This window comes from Nomascus leucogenys, chromosome X, assembly GCF_006542625.1.
Source record: "Nomascus leucogenys isolate Asia chromosome X, Asia_NLE_v1, whole genome shotgun sequence".
Taxonomy (NCBI): Eukaryota; Metazoa; Chordata; class Mammalia; order Primates; family Hylobatidae; genus Nomascus; species Nomascus leucogenys.
The window spans coordinates 8,683,399-8,700,404 of NC_044406.1; the positions used below are offsets into that span (position 1 = coordinate 8,683,399).

Below are 17,006 nucleotides of genomic sequence, written 5' to 3' on the forward strand. Positions count from 1 at the left end.
TAACATCACAACTAAAAGAACTAGAGAACCAAGAGCAGACAAACCCCAAAGCTAGCAGAAGGCAAGAAATAAGCAAGATCAGAGCAGAACTGAAGGAGATAGAGATACAAAAAACCTTTCGAAAAATCAACAAACCCAACAAATCCAGGAGTTGCCTTTTTGAAAACATTAATAAAATAGACTGCTAGCTAGAGTAATAAAGAAGAAAAGAGAGAAGAATCGAATAGACACAACAAAAAATGATACAGGGGATATCATCACTGACCCCACAGGAATACAAACAACCATCAGAGAATACTGTATCACCTCTATGTAAATAAACTAGAAAATCTAGAAGAAATAGATAAATTCCTGGATGCATACACCCTCCCAAGACTGAACCAGGAAAAAGTTGAACCCCTGAATAGACCAAGTTCTGAAATTGAGGCAGTACTAAATAACCTACCAACCAAAAAAATCCCAGGACCAGACAGATTTACAGCTGAATTCTTTGTACCAGAGGTACAAAGAGGAACTGGTACCATTTCTTCAGAAACTATTCCAAACAATTGAAAAGGAGGGACTCCTCCCTAACTCATTTTATGAGGCCAGCATCATCCTAATACCAAAACCTGGCAGAGATACAACAAAAAAAGAAAACTTCAGGCCAATATCCCTAATGAACATTGATGCAAAAATCCTCAATAAAAAAAATACTGGCAAACTGCACCCAGCAGCATATCAAAAGGCTTATTCACCACGATCAAGTCAGCTTCATCCCTGGGGTGCAAGGCTGGTTCAACATACACAAATCAATAAGCGTAATTCATCACACGAACAGAATGAAAGACAAAAACCACATGATTATCTCAATAGATGCAGAAAAGGCCTTCGATAAAAATAACATCCCTTCATGTTAAAAGCTCTCAATAAACTAGGTATTGATGGAACATACCTCAAAATAATAAGAGCCATTTATGACAAACCCACAGCCAATATCATACTGAGTGGGCAAAACCTGGAAGCATTCCCCTTGAAAACCAGCACAAAACAAAGATGCCCTCTCTCACCATTCCTATTTAACATATTGTACAATTCACCCATTTAAAATGCATGATTCAGTGGTTTTTAGTAGAAAATGGGTTGTGCATTAATCACCACAATTTTAGATCATTTTCATCACCCCAAAAAGAAACCCCACACCCCTTAGCTGTTACCTCCTATACCACAGTCCTTGGCAACCACTACTCTATTTTCTGTCTCTGTGGACTTGCCTATTCTGGACATTTCATGTCAATACAGTCATGCACTGTGTGGCTTTTTGTATTTGGCTTCTTTCACTGAACATCATGTTTTCAAGGTTCATCCACACTGAAGATGTGTCTGTACTTCTTTCCTTGTTAGGGCTGAATCATCTTGCATTGTGTGGATAGACCACATTTTGCTGATCAATTCATTAGTTGATGGACATTTGGTTTCCCTTTTTTTCTTTTTTAAAATTATTTTTAATTTTTGTGGGTACATAGGAGTATATATTTATGGGTATATGGTATATTTTGATACAGGCATGTAATGCATAATAATCATATCAAGGTAAATGGGGTCTCCCATCACCTCAGGCATTTATCCTTTGGGTTACAAACATTCCAATTCTTTTAGTTATTTTTAAATGTAATGTTAAATTATTGATTGTAGTCACCCTGTTGCACTGTCAAATACGAGATCGTATTTATTCTTTTAAACTATTTTTTGTACCCATTAACCATCCTCCATCCCCCTCCTCCCCCTCCCCCATTCCCTTTAGTTTTCAAATGAGGAGGTGAGACTCTAAGAAGCAAAACACTGCTCAAGGTTAAAGGGAATTGGTTGCAGAGCCAGTCCCATCTGGATTCTCCCAGGTCTCCTGTCTCCTGAGGCACAATCAGCTGCCAGGTGCCGGGAGGACCGTTGATGGAGAACCCTGCCAGCCGACCCTGACCCTTGAGGACATCAATCCCCTCCGTACAGCACCCTCTGGGACCAATGACAGTGGGGAGTAGACCTGGGCGTGATGGGAAGATATGTGGCAGCATCCTTAAGTATCCAGATTCCTGGAATGGCTGCATTTTGGGATACCTGTTCAGTAAAATACTGAGGATATGGGGCCAGGTAACGGGATTCCTGTGTCCCACGCTGACGGTGTATTATAGATTCACCCACAGAGGTCTATTTGTGTCTGAAAGCTCCTGGCTGGGAGTAATAGTGAAAGTATTTAAGAGCTGGTGCCAGATAATGAGCTCATTTGTTATGAATTGTGGGGAGTTCACTGCAGTTCTATAAGGTATGAGGTTGGCAGGGGACATCCCAGTGTGTCTAGCTCAGTGGCTATAAACCAACTGGTGTAGAACTATTTTAGTACTTTTTAATCTGGATGGTGGTTCTCAACCAGGGGCTCTCTTGTCCCCCCTCCACAGGAGACATTTGGCATTGTCTAGAGACATTTTGGTTGCCATGATGGGGGATGGGGATGCTGCTGCATCTAGTGGGTAGAGGCCCAGGATGCTGCTGTATGTTCTACAGTGCACAGAATGGCCTATCTGCAACAAATAATTAGCCAACCTAAATGTCACTAGTGCCAAGGTGGAGAAACCCTGCGTAAAGCCTTCCCAGGTGGAGGGCTGGATGGGTGGAAGGAGTCCTATGGGCCCAGCTTGCATTTTGCTGCTACCGCATGGGAGGGGGCCTCACTGGGGATTCCTATCTGCCTATAAATAGAGGCCCTTCCCAGTAACAAAGCCGCCTTTCCTAGCTATCACTGCTTTCTTGAAATTAATTAGAATTATCAGAGCTAGAACAAAATTTACCTGACCCTGGGAGGAAACCTTGTTTAAAAACATTTATTTAAATTTTTGTGGGTACATAGTAGATGTGTATATTTATGGAACACATGAGATTTTTAAAATATATATATATTTTTATCATACTTTAAGTTCTAGGTACATGTGCACAACGTGCAGGTTTGTTACATATGTATCCATGTGCCATGTTGGTGTGCTGCACCCATTAACTCGTCATTTACATTAGGTATATCTCCTAATGCTATTCCTCCCCCGTCCCCCCACCCCACAACAGGCCCCGGAGTGTGATGTTCCCCTTCCTGTGTCCATGTGTTCTCATTGTTCAATTCCCACCTATGAGTGAGAACATGTGGTGTTTGGTTTTTTGTCCTTGCGATAGTTTGCTGAGAATGATGGTTTCCAGCTTCATCCATGTCCCTACAAAGGACATGAACTCATCCTTTTTTATGGCTGCATAGTATTCCATAGTGTATATGTGCCACATTTTCTTAATCCAGTCTATCATTGTTGGGCATTTGGGTTGGTTCCAAGTCTTTGCTATTGTGAATAGTGCCACAATAAACATATGTGTGCATGTGTCTTTATAGCAACATGATTTATATTCCTTTGGGTATGGAACACATGGGATGTTTTGATACAGGCATGCAATGCATAATAATCACATCAAAGAGAATGGGGTATCCATCCCCTCAAGCATTTACCCTTTGTGTTACAAACTATCCAACTGTACTCTTTTCATATGCTTGTTTGCTATTTGTATGTCTTCTTTTGAGAAATGTCTATCCAAATATTTTGCCCGTTTCTTTTTATCAGATTATTAGATTTTTCCCTATAGAGTTGTTTGAGCTCCTTATATATTCTGGTTATTAATCCCTTGTCAGATGGGTAGTTTGCTAGTGTTTTCTCCCATTCTGTGGGTTTTCTCTTCACTTTGTTGATTGGGAAACCTTTATTTCATATGTGGGGCTCTAAGGCTCTGACATGCCTCAAGTCTGGAGGCCTGGACTGCTCTTCTCAGCAGCAATACATGGCTGCCAAAGCAAAAGGGCAACTCTAATGAGACCAGGGCCCACTAAAGCTTTTGCAACCGTAGAAGTGGGGTGATTTGGCGAAGTATTGGGTAACAATGCCCTTGAGAAAATGTGTATCTCTGGTTGATTGATTGCAATGGGCCCTCATTATGACAGTTGAGCCTGAAGCAACTAAGACAAATCAGGGTGGAAAGAAATGTTTTCAGGCTCTGCCAGCTGGACCCAGCAACCTTCCTGTGTGAGGAGACCAGAGCCCTTGTTGGGCCTTGAATCTATCAACTGTGTTCATACTCACAGGTGGGTTTTCCCAGGAGAACTCAGCATCTCACTGCAAAGAAGAGTGCTAATATTTGTTTCCTTTAGGTAGGTCTTGTTTCAGGATTATAACAACATTTAGGTTTACAGAACAATTGAGCAAAATGTGCAGAGTTCCCGTATATCCCCTTCTCCCCCCTCAGTTTCCCCTATTGTCAATATCTTGTGTTACTGTTGTATTTGTTGTAATTGATGAACCAATATCAATACATTATTATTAACTAACATCCATAGTTTACTTTAGAGTGTACTCTGTGTCGTATATTTCTGTGGATTTTGACAAACATATAATATCATGTATCCACCATTACAGGATGATACAGAGTAGTTTCACTGTCCTAAAAATCCCCTATGCTCTGCCTATTTATCCCTCTCTTCCACCTACCAAACCCTGACAACCACTGATCTTTTTACTGTCTCCATAGTTTTGCCTTTTCCAGAAGGTTGCATATTATGTAGTTGGAATCATTCAGTATGTAGCCTTTTCAGACTGGCTTCTTTCACTCAGCAGTACACATTTTGATTTTCCTCCACATCTTTTCATGACTTGATAGCACTTTTGTTTTTATTGCCAGAGAATATCCATTGTCTGGATATGCCATGGTTCAGTTTATCCCGTCACCTACTAAAGAAAATGTTGGTTGTTTCCAGGTTTTGGCAATTATGAATGAAGCAGATGTCTTCTAAGACATTTTCTTTACATAACTACCAAACCATGATGATGTAAAATTAACAGTAACTCAATATATCATCCAATATCCAGTTGATATTCATTCAAATGTCAACTCAGAATTCCATCAAGGTTTGTGCATTGCATTCTTTTGCGTTTTTAGTCTCTTGTCTAGAACAGTTTCCTGCCTTGTTGTTGTTTTTTTTTATTGACAGATTTTTAAAAATAATTCCAAATTTTATTTTAGATACAGGAGATACATGTGCAAGTTTGTTACTTGCAAAGATTTCCTTTGAAGAGTCCAGACCAGTAGTCTCACATTCTGGGTCTGATTACTTCCTCATGATTCAATTTGGCTTAAGTCGTTTTTGGCAGCATTCCAACATAGGTAACGTTATAGAGTCTGCTTTTCTGACTTTGTTGATGATAACCTCCATTGCTTGGATGAGGTGGTGATGGCCAGAACCCCGCCTTGTAAAGTGACATTTTTCTCTTTGTTCATCATCTGTAGGAAGGTACTTTGAAACCATGTGAATTTTCTGTTTTCCACCAACCATTCACCCAATGATTTTGGTATCCATTGATAATTATTGCCTAAGCTAATTATTACATTGGGGATTGCAAAGTATTAATTATCAAATTCTGTCCTGCTTCCTACGTTTATCGAGTATTCCTCCCCATTTAAGAAAAACAATCACTGTAGGGTCATGACATATTCTTTTAATGTTTTTGTAATTCATATTGTCATTATTCTGTTTGCTTAGCATGCTCTCTCACTATTTTCCTCTCTCCTAAAGATGTTGCCATGAGGTGGAGGGGAAGGAGTCTTATTTGCTGTCTCCCTCAATGTGATAGATGGGGAAACCAACACAAGAAACGGATACCTTTTCCAAGACTGTTTAGGGTCCAGTGTTGTCAGAGCCAAAAAAGTCAGAATTCTGGCCTGACAGTTTGACTAATCAGGGTCTATTTCACCAGGTGTAACTGATTTGAATACTGCCTAGAATGCTTACATCCCCTCTTTATATTCACTAAGATAAATTTGACTAATTTTGCCTTAATTAAATAAATGACGGTATATTACAATTATGTTTTCTGATTTCTTTTGTATATTATCATATTACACAGAGTAGAAACCCATTATTTTAATAGCTATACAGTATTTTAATGTGAGACTACCAGAGTTTGCTTCCCCATACCCCTTTTTTTGGGGGGTACAGTGGAGATACAGTGAGTAGTATTTTGCAAACTTATGTGGGAATGGAGCTTCTTTTTTTCCAAAGAAGTTGTTCACTTCTCCTTCTCTCAGACCTTTCATTTTACCCAAGGGGCATGATGTGTTCCTGCAGGTGGTCATTTAGTAAAATAACGAAACAAGGCTTGCTATGAATGGTTGTGCAAATGTGCACTGTATAATCCAGAGGGCACAATTTCTACCGCAGTGTTTGTGAGCAGTGCTCCTTGGCACTGTGTGATATACAGTCTTGGTGGTCCCATACAATGGACTTCGGGAAGTGGCATTCTTTTTATAAGTTGAAAGCAATGGAATTTTGGAAGAGGAGGCAATTTACATATATAGTCAGAGATAAATGTCGAACTTTATCCTCCCAGTAAGATAGAATTACAAATAGAATCACTTTTTATCTTGTACTTAAAATTTCTTATACTTAAAATATCTTATACTTGGAATTCCTGTGGTGTGGTCAAGTTTTGACAATGCCTTTCATAAACCCTTTTAAAATTGATTATAGTCTTGAAATTTAAGAGGATATAGTAGTCATCATAGGTTTACTGCCGTCATAAACAAGCTTGCAATCTCTGTGGCCTAATGCAATAAAGGTTTATTTTTCTCACATGTTACATCCAGTGTGGATTGCAGGTGGGCTCTGGACCTAGGTCTTTGAATCTGGTGGCTCCTAAGTCAATCCTCAGAGCCCTTCACTGGCTCCTGTGCCTCTGGCTGCCAGATGAGAAGAGAGAGTGGGGGGAAATGCACAGGAGACCTGGGAGCGGCATCTGTCACCTCCACCCACCGGCATTGGCCAGTGCTCCCTCCATTGGCTCTGCCTAACCACAAGGGAGGCTGGGAAATGTTGTCTGTCTCTGTGTCCACATGGAGAAGGCACTGGGGTTTAGGGAGAGGGATGAGTCGTCGTTGCGAGGCTGACCTCTTTTCTCTATTTTGTTTCTTCTCCAGGAGACTTCTTGGCATCATCACAAAAAAGGATGTTCTGAGACATATGGCCCAGATGGCAAACCAGGACCCCGAATCCATCATGTTTAATTAGCAACAAGGTGGCAATTATTTTCAGAAAAACACTGACTGTGTCATTTAAAAAGAAATAAATGATATGTTATTATCCCAATGAAAGATCATGCATTGGGGACAGCAGAAACAAAAGCTTTGTTGGAAAGGCGGGGAAGAAGGATGAAACCTTTAAAAACAAAAACAAAAACATCAATGAGTAGGCATTTTATAGCTTTAACCCTGTATGAGTTTCAAGCTGTGTTTCCTAATGAGTTTGCTACTGCTGTGGGGGCATGTGGGTGGGTAAATGATGTAAATGATGTGATCTGTACAAGTATGTGGAGCATGAATGCTGACTCAAGAAACTTTTACTCCTTCTGCTCAAGGCTGATGTTTGTAACTTATGAACACACGTGAAGTGTTGAGTCCAAAAGACAAAGGGGTATCGGCATGTCAGCATCCTTATTTATTGGTTTTTGAAGTTTTGCTGCTATGTTACTGAATCATACTAAAGACATTTGCACTTTGTTGAAAAAGAAATTAAATTTGAACACAGTGAAAGCTGCAAGTATGCCAGTGGGTCCGCTCACGACCGTCCTGTTTCTTGCTCCTGTTCTCAGCCTGTTATCTGGCTTATCCATCAGTTTCTGAACCAACATCAGGGGCACCTGCCATGATGAGTGTGAAGAAATCATTTCTCTATGCAAGACTGGCATCCTGGGACTGCACGATGAACTATTGGAGCATATAGTACTGTGGTGTGTCTCCTCCCATACAAAGGGACGCATCCTTATTTTGAGGGTATACTCACCCGATCGTTGATTTGAATCCCCATTGCATTTGCTTCATTTATTTATTGCTTTTGCCCATGCATTCAATATTGATCAGCTCAGCACTTCCATGGGCCATAGCCGGTATGCCCCCAGCCTGCCATAAGTGTGCTTTCATTTTCAAGTAGCATATGCAAGAGTCCAAACAGGCTACCCAATGTTACTACTTATTTTTCCTCTCAGGTCTTATCAGATACGGCTGTGGAGAGGATGAGGCATATGAGTTCTCAGTTGGAATCCCTCCAAATGGATTGCAAGAGAAATACTAAATTGATTCTAATCTGTTCCATTATCTTCTCTGTAGGATGCAAAATGTCCAGTTTTAATGTATAAGCATGCACTTCATACTAGCAATCACAGCACAGGAGGACAGCATTAAATTTTATGTAGCCAGTTTGGGCACTGGGCATCTTTGTATTTGAACTTAGCGACACATTTACTCTTTTAGTCAGGATTTCAGTCTTTTCTGCAGGAAGGAATTAAGCTATGTATTAGGTCCACCGTATGATCTGTGTAAGTAAGATTATCCCACTTGCCCTTTCTCTTTAGTCTTTGTCCCTTCCTTTTCACTAAGTGCCCCTCATCCTTTTCAGTCTCATTGTCACTGGATAGTGCTGCATCACTTAGGTGTGCATTTGGCTGCAAATAACAGAAAACCCAGCAAACACTGAAGGGCTGGATAAGAACCCTGAGAGGGGGTACTCCAGGACTGTCTCCATAATATCACTGGGATCTCCATCCCATTGCTATTTCTTTTTCACCATTTTTACCTTTTGTCCTCTGGCTTATTGCCTCAGAGTTGCAAGATGGTTCCTGAACTGTCAGGTATCATGTCTGCTTTCTAAGTGGGAAGAGGAAGGGAGAGGCAAGCAACTAGGTACAATGTCTATCAGGAAAGCAAAGCTTCCCCAGAGACGCTCAGCTTGTATCCATTGACTGGAAGTCTGTCACGTGGCTCCCCCTAGCCGCACACTAGTGTGGGAAGGAAAATATTGAGGTAGGCACATTACTCTCTGGACGAAATTCATATTATCTTATTAAGGAAGAGTGTTGGTCTTCAGGAGGGGAAGTTTGCTGTATTGGATGCCATCATCGTGTCCTTGTCATTGCCCTTCCGGTTTTCATTCTTGCTAAACCCCTGTGAATGTTCTTCTAACCTTCCTGTTCCCCACCCCTTCTCTCAGATTTGACCTAGAATTCCCAGCCCAAATCCATAATTTCTTAGCTCTAATAAGAATTTTCATGTTGGACAAAAACCTAGCTACAAATGGGTTTCTATGAAACTTCTAATTAATGTGCAAAATATATATTTTCTCTGGGTTAAGAAATTTTAAGTCAGATCATGCTGACACAATAAGAAAATTTGTTTGTGTAATTCATTGACCTCTTCCTTCCAAAATAGTATCAAGTAGCCACCTCAGTGTGACAATATCCAGTCAATAGTAGAGAATTTAATCCTTGGTCCTATAGAAGAATAAAATTCATTGTCGTATTTACAGCACGTAAGCCTTGAGTAACAGGTCTTAATGTTAGTGTTGGTGTTGTGGTTTCTACAGAACGTTTACAAGTGAAGTTGGATTCTCCTGGGCTTTAAATCCTAAAAAGTCTTAACGACCGCTTCATGTAGTTCCCCTCTTATTCCCCTGTGGTCTCCTCAGAGCCAACGTGTGCTGGGAAAGAGTATTAGTCATAGCCTGGCTTTATAGAATCCAGGAGATCCTTTTAGCTGAAACAAGCGGCTTCAAAAGGGAACATGAAACAGTGAAAAGATAGCCAAAGGTCAGTGAAACCACAGCATTTCTTTCTAATCTGGCTGAGGCCATGGTGGGGAATGAGAGGAAAATATGCTTCCGGGCCAAGGTCACGGAGGGGGACCTTGGGATTTGTGTCCTCCCCAGTGCTTAGAGTAGAGATATCTGCAAATTCATGTCAAACAGTTGGAAGAGTTACTTGACTGAAACAATCCAATCTTACTTTCTTTCGTAAGTTGAACCTCTGATTTATTGTGGGATTCAGGCTCATCGTCAATAGAAGGCTGGAGTTGGACAGGTGGACTAAGGTCAAGGATGAGGAGTCTGCGGTGGGGACTACCACAGCAAACTGCCTTCCTTCCGTGGAGTCCTAACTCAGCCATGTGGTCCACTCACCCAGGGGCCTGGGGGCTCAGACAAGCCCCATGGGGAACATGCTGCCATGCTCTGTCTCTCTTTCTTGTAAACGTAGTTGGGTAGGGATCCCAAGGGTATTTGCTCTCTCCAAATGCAGAACTTCCATCCACTTTATCTGGTGATCTGATGAACAGCATGAGGACATGGAGGTGAAATAAGCATCTTTCAGAATAAGGGTTTTTTTTTTTCCTCTTCCAGAACCAAAGGCTTTAGACATTTGTAGAACTTTCTGGATTCCTTCTGAATCGGGTTTTAACATAAAAAACCATCAACACATCATGGGGAAGGAGCTCTTTCATGACACACATCACATGTTTCTTTCTCTCACTGAGGAAATGTGCTGTACAAAAGCACCAAATAAGGGCACCCTGGAAGTGACATGTGTGTTTCTTCTAAGTGGTTTTTAGTGCATCCCCTGGGGTTGCAGATGCTCATGTGGATTTTAGGGAAAGGCAGAATGTGCTAGAAGTCGAAGTCATTCAATATTCAGTCCTTACTGTTACTTTGAACCAGGTAATCTCAGTTCTTTATTCAGTCCTTCCCAAAGACCTTACAAAGGAGATATGTAAATTGATAGATTTTGAGCCTAATAAGTCACAGGAATGGAAAATTTTAGAGCAGTTTGTTTCACTTAGGTGAGAACTGATTACTTTAAATTACCAACATGTGCAAATTCTACTTAGCATTCATTATTAGATGCTGAGCTGGAAAAGATGAGAAACCCAAGGAGAACTATTGAATTACCACATAATTGTAATATTATGCTTTCATTTTAATTTTGTATGGGCAGTGTTCTATCAGACGAAGCTTCTAGCCTTTGAAATGATTTACATGAGGAGAGAGCCTGTATATCTGACTTCGGAAACATTAAGCAGACCCTATTTTCACCAGCGCGGTAATAACTATTTATTTGCTATCCTAGAGGTGCTGGGATTGAGCCTACGTGCGACTTTGATGAGATATATTCACATTTGGTGTTGGAACGACCACATAGCAACGTGTTGGGTTTTTTTTATTGTAACACTCTGTGTAAACGTTGACATCTTATTAAATATTAAATGTTTGAACTCTATTTTTAAAAATAAAACAAGCACAGAGTCCGCTACAAACATGTAAATGGAAGAGATACTGATTTCACAGTGTTTCTACCCAGTAGAACCTCCGGAAACCTGGTCCCCATGACTTGGTAGAACTATCCAGTAAAGTTAAAGATCCATCTTAAGACGGGCACACAGATTGTGAAGTCCATTCAGTCAGCTTTAAAATTCCTTGTTCTTGGCTGGGTGGGCAGTGATCAAATGAAAATTCAGACTGAGGCTATCAGTTTCCAAGGATTGGGTAGGAACACTGTCCTCAGGCCATCTGTGTTTGCCCTGTGTGAAGGCTGGGGAGTACAGCTTGGGTAATGGTCTAACATTCATTCATTCTTCCATCCTTTCTTTCAGGAGCAAATTTTCTGTTTATTACTTTGGGAACCACAAGGATTGAATGTCTTTTCCCCCAAGTTTTTTTTTTTTTTTTTTTGTGAAAACTTTCTACTTTACAGAAAATTTGAAAGAAAGAAAAGAAAGGAACAAAGGATGCCCACAGATCCTTGACCTAGAAGAGGTGCTATTTAATATAGGTGGTTAGAGGAGTCCCCACTGGTTAGGGGAGGGGACCAGCTGGGGGTACAGCTGGGGAAAGGGTATTCTCAGCAGAGGGGATAGCAAGTGCAAATGTCCTGAGGTGGAAATGGGCCTAGCCTGCTGGGGGCCCACCAGGGTGGATGGCTGCAGCGTTGGGATGGGAGTGGGGGTATTTGAAGTTGGCTTTGTTTTCCCTTTGGGAGGAGGGTAGACACAGCAGATGCTTCAGGGTCTTGAAGGACCAGGTAAAGTCCTGGAATTCAGAGGAGTGACATGATTTTACTTGTGTTGCCCACAAACCATTCTGGCTGTTGGACAGCAAGACTGGAAGCCAGGGCTCTGCTTAAGAGTCTGTTGCAGATACAGCAGGTGCGGTGGCTTATGCCTATAATCCCAGCACTTTGGGAGGCCAAGGCAGGCAGATCACTTGAGGTCAGGAGTTTGAGACCAGCCTGGCCAACATGGCGAAACCCTCTCTCTACTAAAAAATACAAAAACAAGCCAGGCATGGTGGCAGGTGCCTGTAATCCCAGCTACTCGGGAGGCTGAGGCAGAAGAATTGCTTGAACCTGGGAGGCAGAGGTTACAGTGAGCTGAGATCGTGCCACTGCACTCCAGCCTGGGCAACAGAGCGAGACTCCATTTCAAAAAAAAAAAAAAAAAAGAAGAGTCTATTGCAAATAGGTGAGTGATGATGGGGGCTTGCCCCAGAAAAATTCTTGAATTCCAGTTATACAGTTGGCCCTCAGTATCTGTGGGGGATTGCTTTCAGGACCCCCCATAGATTCCAAAATCCATGACGCTTAAGCCCCTTATATAAAATGTTGTATTATTTGCATATAGCCCACGCACATCCTCCTGTCTGCTTTAAATGTTCTCTAGATTACTTAGAATACCTAGTTCAATGTAATGCTTTGTAAATAGTTGTTACACTGCATTGTTTATGGAATAGTGACAAGAAAAAAGTCTGCACATGTTCAGTACACATGCAACCATCCATTTTTTTCCTGAATATTTTCAATCCACAGTTGAATCCACAGATGCAGAATCCATGGATACAGAGGGCAAACTGTATTTCCAAGGTAGAGCCAACAGATTTGCTGATGGACTGGATATAAAATGGTACAACCAAGTTGCCATTTACTGAGATGGGCTAGACTAGGTGAGGAGCTCCCTTTTGGAAATGCTACATGAGAGATGTCTCTTAGACATTCAAGTTTGGAGCTCAGGGGAATCATTAAGGTTTGAGATATAAATCAAGCCATTGGCATATCGGTGGCATTTAAAGCCATGCCTGGAAACTTTTGTGGTCTCATGATATCCTAAAAGCAAACAGAATAATCTTTTTTTTTTTTTTTTTTTGAGATGGAGTCTCGCCCTGTTGCCCAGGCTGGAGTGCGGTGGCATGATCTTGGCTCACTGCAGCCTCCGCCTCCTGGGTTCAAGCGATTCTCCTGTCTCATCCTCCTTAGTAACTAGGATTACAGCTGCACACCATCACACCTGGCTAATTTTCCATATTTTTGGTAGAGACAGGGTTTCACCATGTTGGCCAGGCTGGTCTCGAATTTCTGACCTCAAGTGATTCACCTGCCTCGGCCTCCCAAAGGGCTGGGATTACAGGCATGAGTCACTGCACCCAGCCAGAATATTCTTCCAACAGAATTTCGAGTTTTCAGGGAGTCACACCAATGTCACAGGCCGATAGGACTGCACTTGAGTTCCGGCTCCATTGAGTACTGGCTCCGTGTGCCATTGTCAAAGGGACTGAACTTATCTGAGCCTGGGTTTCCCCATCTCTGTAGAGTGAGCTACTGCTCTTGCCACAGCAGCATGGCTGTGAGAATTAAATGAGGTAGTTGCTGTACAGTACTTGGCATGGAATATGACCAGGCAAATGGTAGACATTATCATCTAAAGCTCAGTAGCTTTAGTTGGAAATACTTCAATTAATTGTGTGTTGTTAAAGGACATATAACACTTTAGTTTAATTATAAGGCCACAGAAAGTAAACACAGATCAGACTAGTCAAATGCTTTTTTCCCAGTCCCTGCAGTCATTTTTCCAAAAAACAAAACAAAAAGCAACAACTCAGATCTCTTAAGGGATATATTTAGAAAAAAAAAAAAAACCTGTCTCCAAATTAATGGGAAATTATAGAAAGGAAGCTACTTGATAGAAAATTCCATTTCTCTGTACCTTTATATAGGCTTGAAGAGCAGAAAAGCATCAGTATGCATGGATACTGAACTATATATTGATTAGTTTGAAATTTGGAGCAAGAATTCATGGAACACAAGAAAGTGTATAGCTTATTTTCAGGCAACCTAAAACTCAATACCCTCTGCACTTCCAGACAAAGAAAAATCTCTCCAGCATGGTGTTAATGTAGAAATGAGCCTGTTAGTAAAACTCATGAAAGAACAGCGTTTTGTGGGCCTTGGACATTTCCTGTCACCATGATGTTGTTAAAAGCCAGAGGGGGAGAATGAACAAATAGAATTTGTCTGAAAAGTGACAGCCCATCAGTTTTAATTCTGGAGGCTTAGCTAGAGCTAACCAGGATGGCCTTGCAAATAAAAGTCTGGGTCATGCATGGGTTTCCTGGGCTTTCATGGGTTGAGAAAGGACTAGAAACGTCCATCTCCATCAACTTCCACCAGGTCCAGCGTGCTTCGGCTGAGCACAGGGTGCCTGGACTGCCCATTGTTAAAGCTCTTCCCCAGTTCATTGGTGGTCAATTGGCCAGAAAGAAGCTACCATATGTGAAGGCAGATAGGGAGCATCTATTTCTGGCTGTTCCTCAACATTGCATTTCATTAAAGACATATTTTTTCTTTCTGAATGAGCAATAAGCAGAGAGCACCTTGTGGGGATTTCCAAACCCCTTTAGTCAGGGCTTGGCTCACAGAACGAAGGGAGCAATTGATGTGTGATTCCTGCGCTTGTTATGGAACACATATTTCAAAGATGAAACAGCCGTCCTCAATCCAAACAGATTCTGTCAGAGAAATTGAAAACACATCCATAAATTCTCATCCCACAGGCTCCTAACAGGTTGGATCCAGGAGATGCTCGCTGGTAGAACATTCCTTCCTTCTGCAGGACTCCATGTTCATTTCATACACACTCACTCTCTCAGGGCTTCCACCTGTTTCCAGCCGATACGGACCCAAGCGGAAATTGGGGTGGGCTAGCTCCCATTTGATGAACAGGTTTCCTTTTCTGAGATTTCTCAAACTTCAGCCTCTCTCCAGAAAGCCATTTCTAGGAATGGCTGCTGGGTGGTTTATATGATCAGCAAGGAACTTTCTCCAGGGAGTGGCCAAGCCAAGTTTCTCCATGGGGCAGGAGTCTCCACTGGTTATTAAAGAGCTAGGGAGAGGCCAGGTGTGGTGGCTCATGCCTGTAATCTCAGTGCTTTGGTAGGCTGTGGTGGTTGAGGATTGCTTGAGGCTAGGAGTTCAAGACCAGCCTGGGCAACACAGTAAGACCCCCATCTCTACCAAAAAAATTTTAAAAATTAGCCAGGTGTGGTGGTGAGCACTGGTAGTCCTAGCTACTTGAGAGGCTGAGGTGAAAGGATCACTTAAGCCCAGGAGTTTGAGGCTGCAGTGAGCTATGATTGCACCACTGCACTCCAGCCTGGGCAACAGCGCGAGACTCTGCCTCAGAAAAAAAAAAAAAATGCTGGGGAGAAAGAGCAGGACTGCATTCAGTGGAGATGATTTCCCAAAGTGCCTCCAGGGTACAGTGTCTTCAGGATGCTGCCAGGTGCCAGAGGAAGGGTGGATCTGTGGTTAACTAAATTGGTGGCTAGAGTGTGACGGTCCATGAAGTCTTTTTTAAGTTTCTTTTGAGAATTTCTAGTTGAGTGACTGGGAGAACCGACTTAACTTTAATGCACTGCAGCCACATCATCTGAAAGTAGTGACTTGCTAATCAGAGTGTGATCTAGGGACTACCTGTGTCTGTATTACTGGAGCAAGTGCCACTTAGCAATGCAGAATTGCAAGCCCCATCCAGGTCTGCTGAGTCAGGCAGGATTAACCCCAGGTGATTTGTGTGCAGAGTAGAATTTGAGACGTGCTGCCTTACATGACCAGGTGATCTGAGTTCACTTCCAGCTCTAATACCCAACTTGCTCTAAGATTATCTTACTTCCAAAAGAAAAAGGAGTGATGACTGCAGTGATTGGGCCATGGAAGGAGCCGCTCCAGAGAAACAAGGTAGGGAGAAGCTTGGCATAAGAACTCTAAGCCCTATTTCTCAGTCCCCAGACTTTCCCAGTTACAGCTATCCTCCTACATGATGCCCCATCTCAGAGATTCTCAGTCTCAGCACTAGTGACATTTGGGGCTGTCCTGTGCACTATACGATGGCGAGCAGCATTCCTGGCCTCTACCCACTAGATGCCATAGCACCCCTCACCTAGTTATGACTCCAAAAATGTCTCCAGACATTGCCAAGTGTCCTGGGTTGGGGGAGGTATGCAAATCTCCCTCATCCCCTCCCCTAACTGTATAGAAGGGAGCACTGTGATTTACAAAGCATGGGAAAAGGGATCACACTTTGGTGTCATTTTGGTGGTTTTTTTCCTAACGCTGGATGAAAATCGCTAGTGTAAGGCAAAGACTGATGGGGACTCCCATCCTGCTTCGACGAGTCCCCATGGCTGCGGAAGAGTTCCCTCAGCCTTTAAGCAGAAAACAGCAATTTAAAGGAGAGGGTGCATTTCCTTCTTTCTGAGAACCTAATGGTGAGCCCAGGAAGAATGCAGTCATCTTACCTGGACATAAGTCTCACGCCAATTGGTAATTTCAAAGCGATTGGCTTACTTTTAACTGTCTGTGTGACCACCCTGTCGTCCTTCCTCACTTGCCTCCCACACTCAGACCATACATGCAAGCATGTCGATGAAATCACTCTTTGCTGGGTACATCTCATTAGAAAGATTCCTAGCTGCTTTTTTGAGTCAACTTGAACATTTTTGTGTCTTTCTTTGAAACTTAGAGGAGTGGTTGGCCAACTATAGCACGTGGCCAAATGCAGCCTGCCACCTGTTTTTGCAGACACAGTTGATTGGCACACAGCCATGTGCAGCCGTTTACGTATTGTCTATGGCTGCTTTTTATGTTTGTTTGTTTTAGTCTATGGCTGTTTTTGTGATACAATGGTGGAGTTAAATAATTGTAACAGAGACCATCTGGCCTACAAAGCCAAAAATATTTACTATCAAGTCCTTGACAGAAAAAGTTTGCTGGCTCCTGGCTTAGAGTAAATTGGGGTCACCAAACCAT

At 42.1% G+C, this 17,006-nt stretch overlaps 1 protein-coding gene across 1 annotated transcript in view; it reads left to right on the plus strand.

Annotated features, from left to right (window-relative positions):
- The window catches only part of CLCN4 (chloride voltage-gated channel 4), an 80,928-nt gene extending 69,733 nt beyond the window's left edge, over positions 1–11,195 (plus strand). Inside the window, exon 13 of the mRNA XM_003261002.4 lies at positions 7,030–11,195. Within this exon, the coding sequence (XP_003261050.1) occupies positions 7,030–7,120 (91 nt within the window). The 3' untranslated portion in view covers positions 7,121–11,195. The remainder of the gene's footprint in view (positions 1–7,029) is intronic.
- The last annotated feature ends 5,811 nt before the right edge of the window (positions 11,196–17,006 follow it).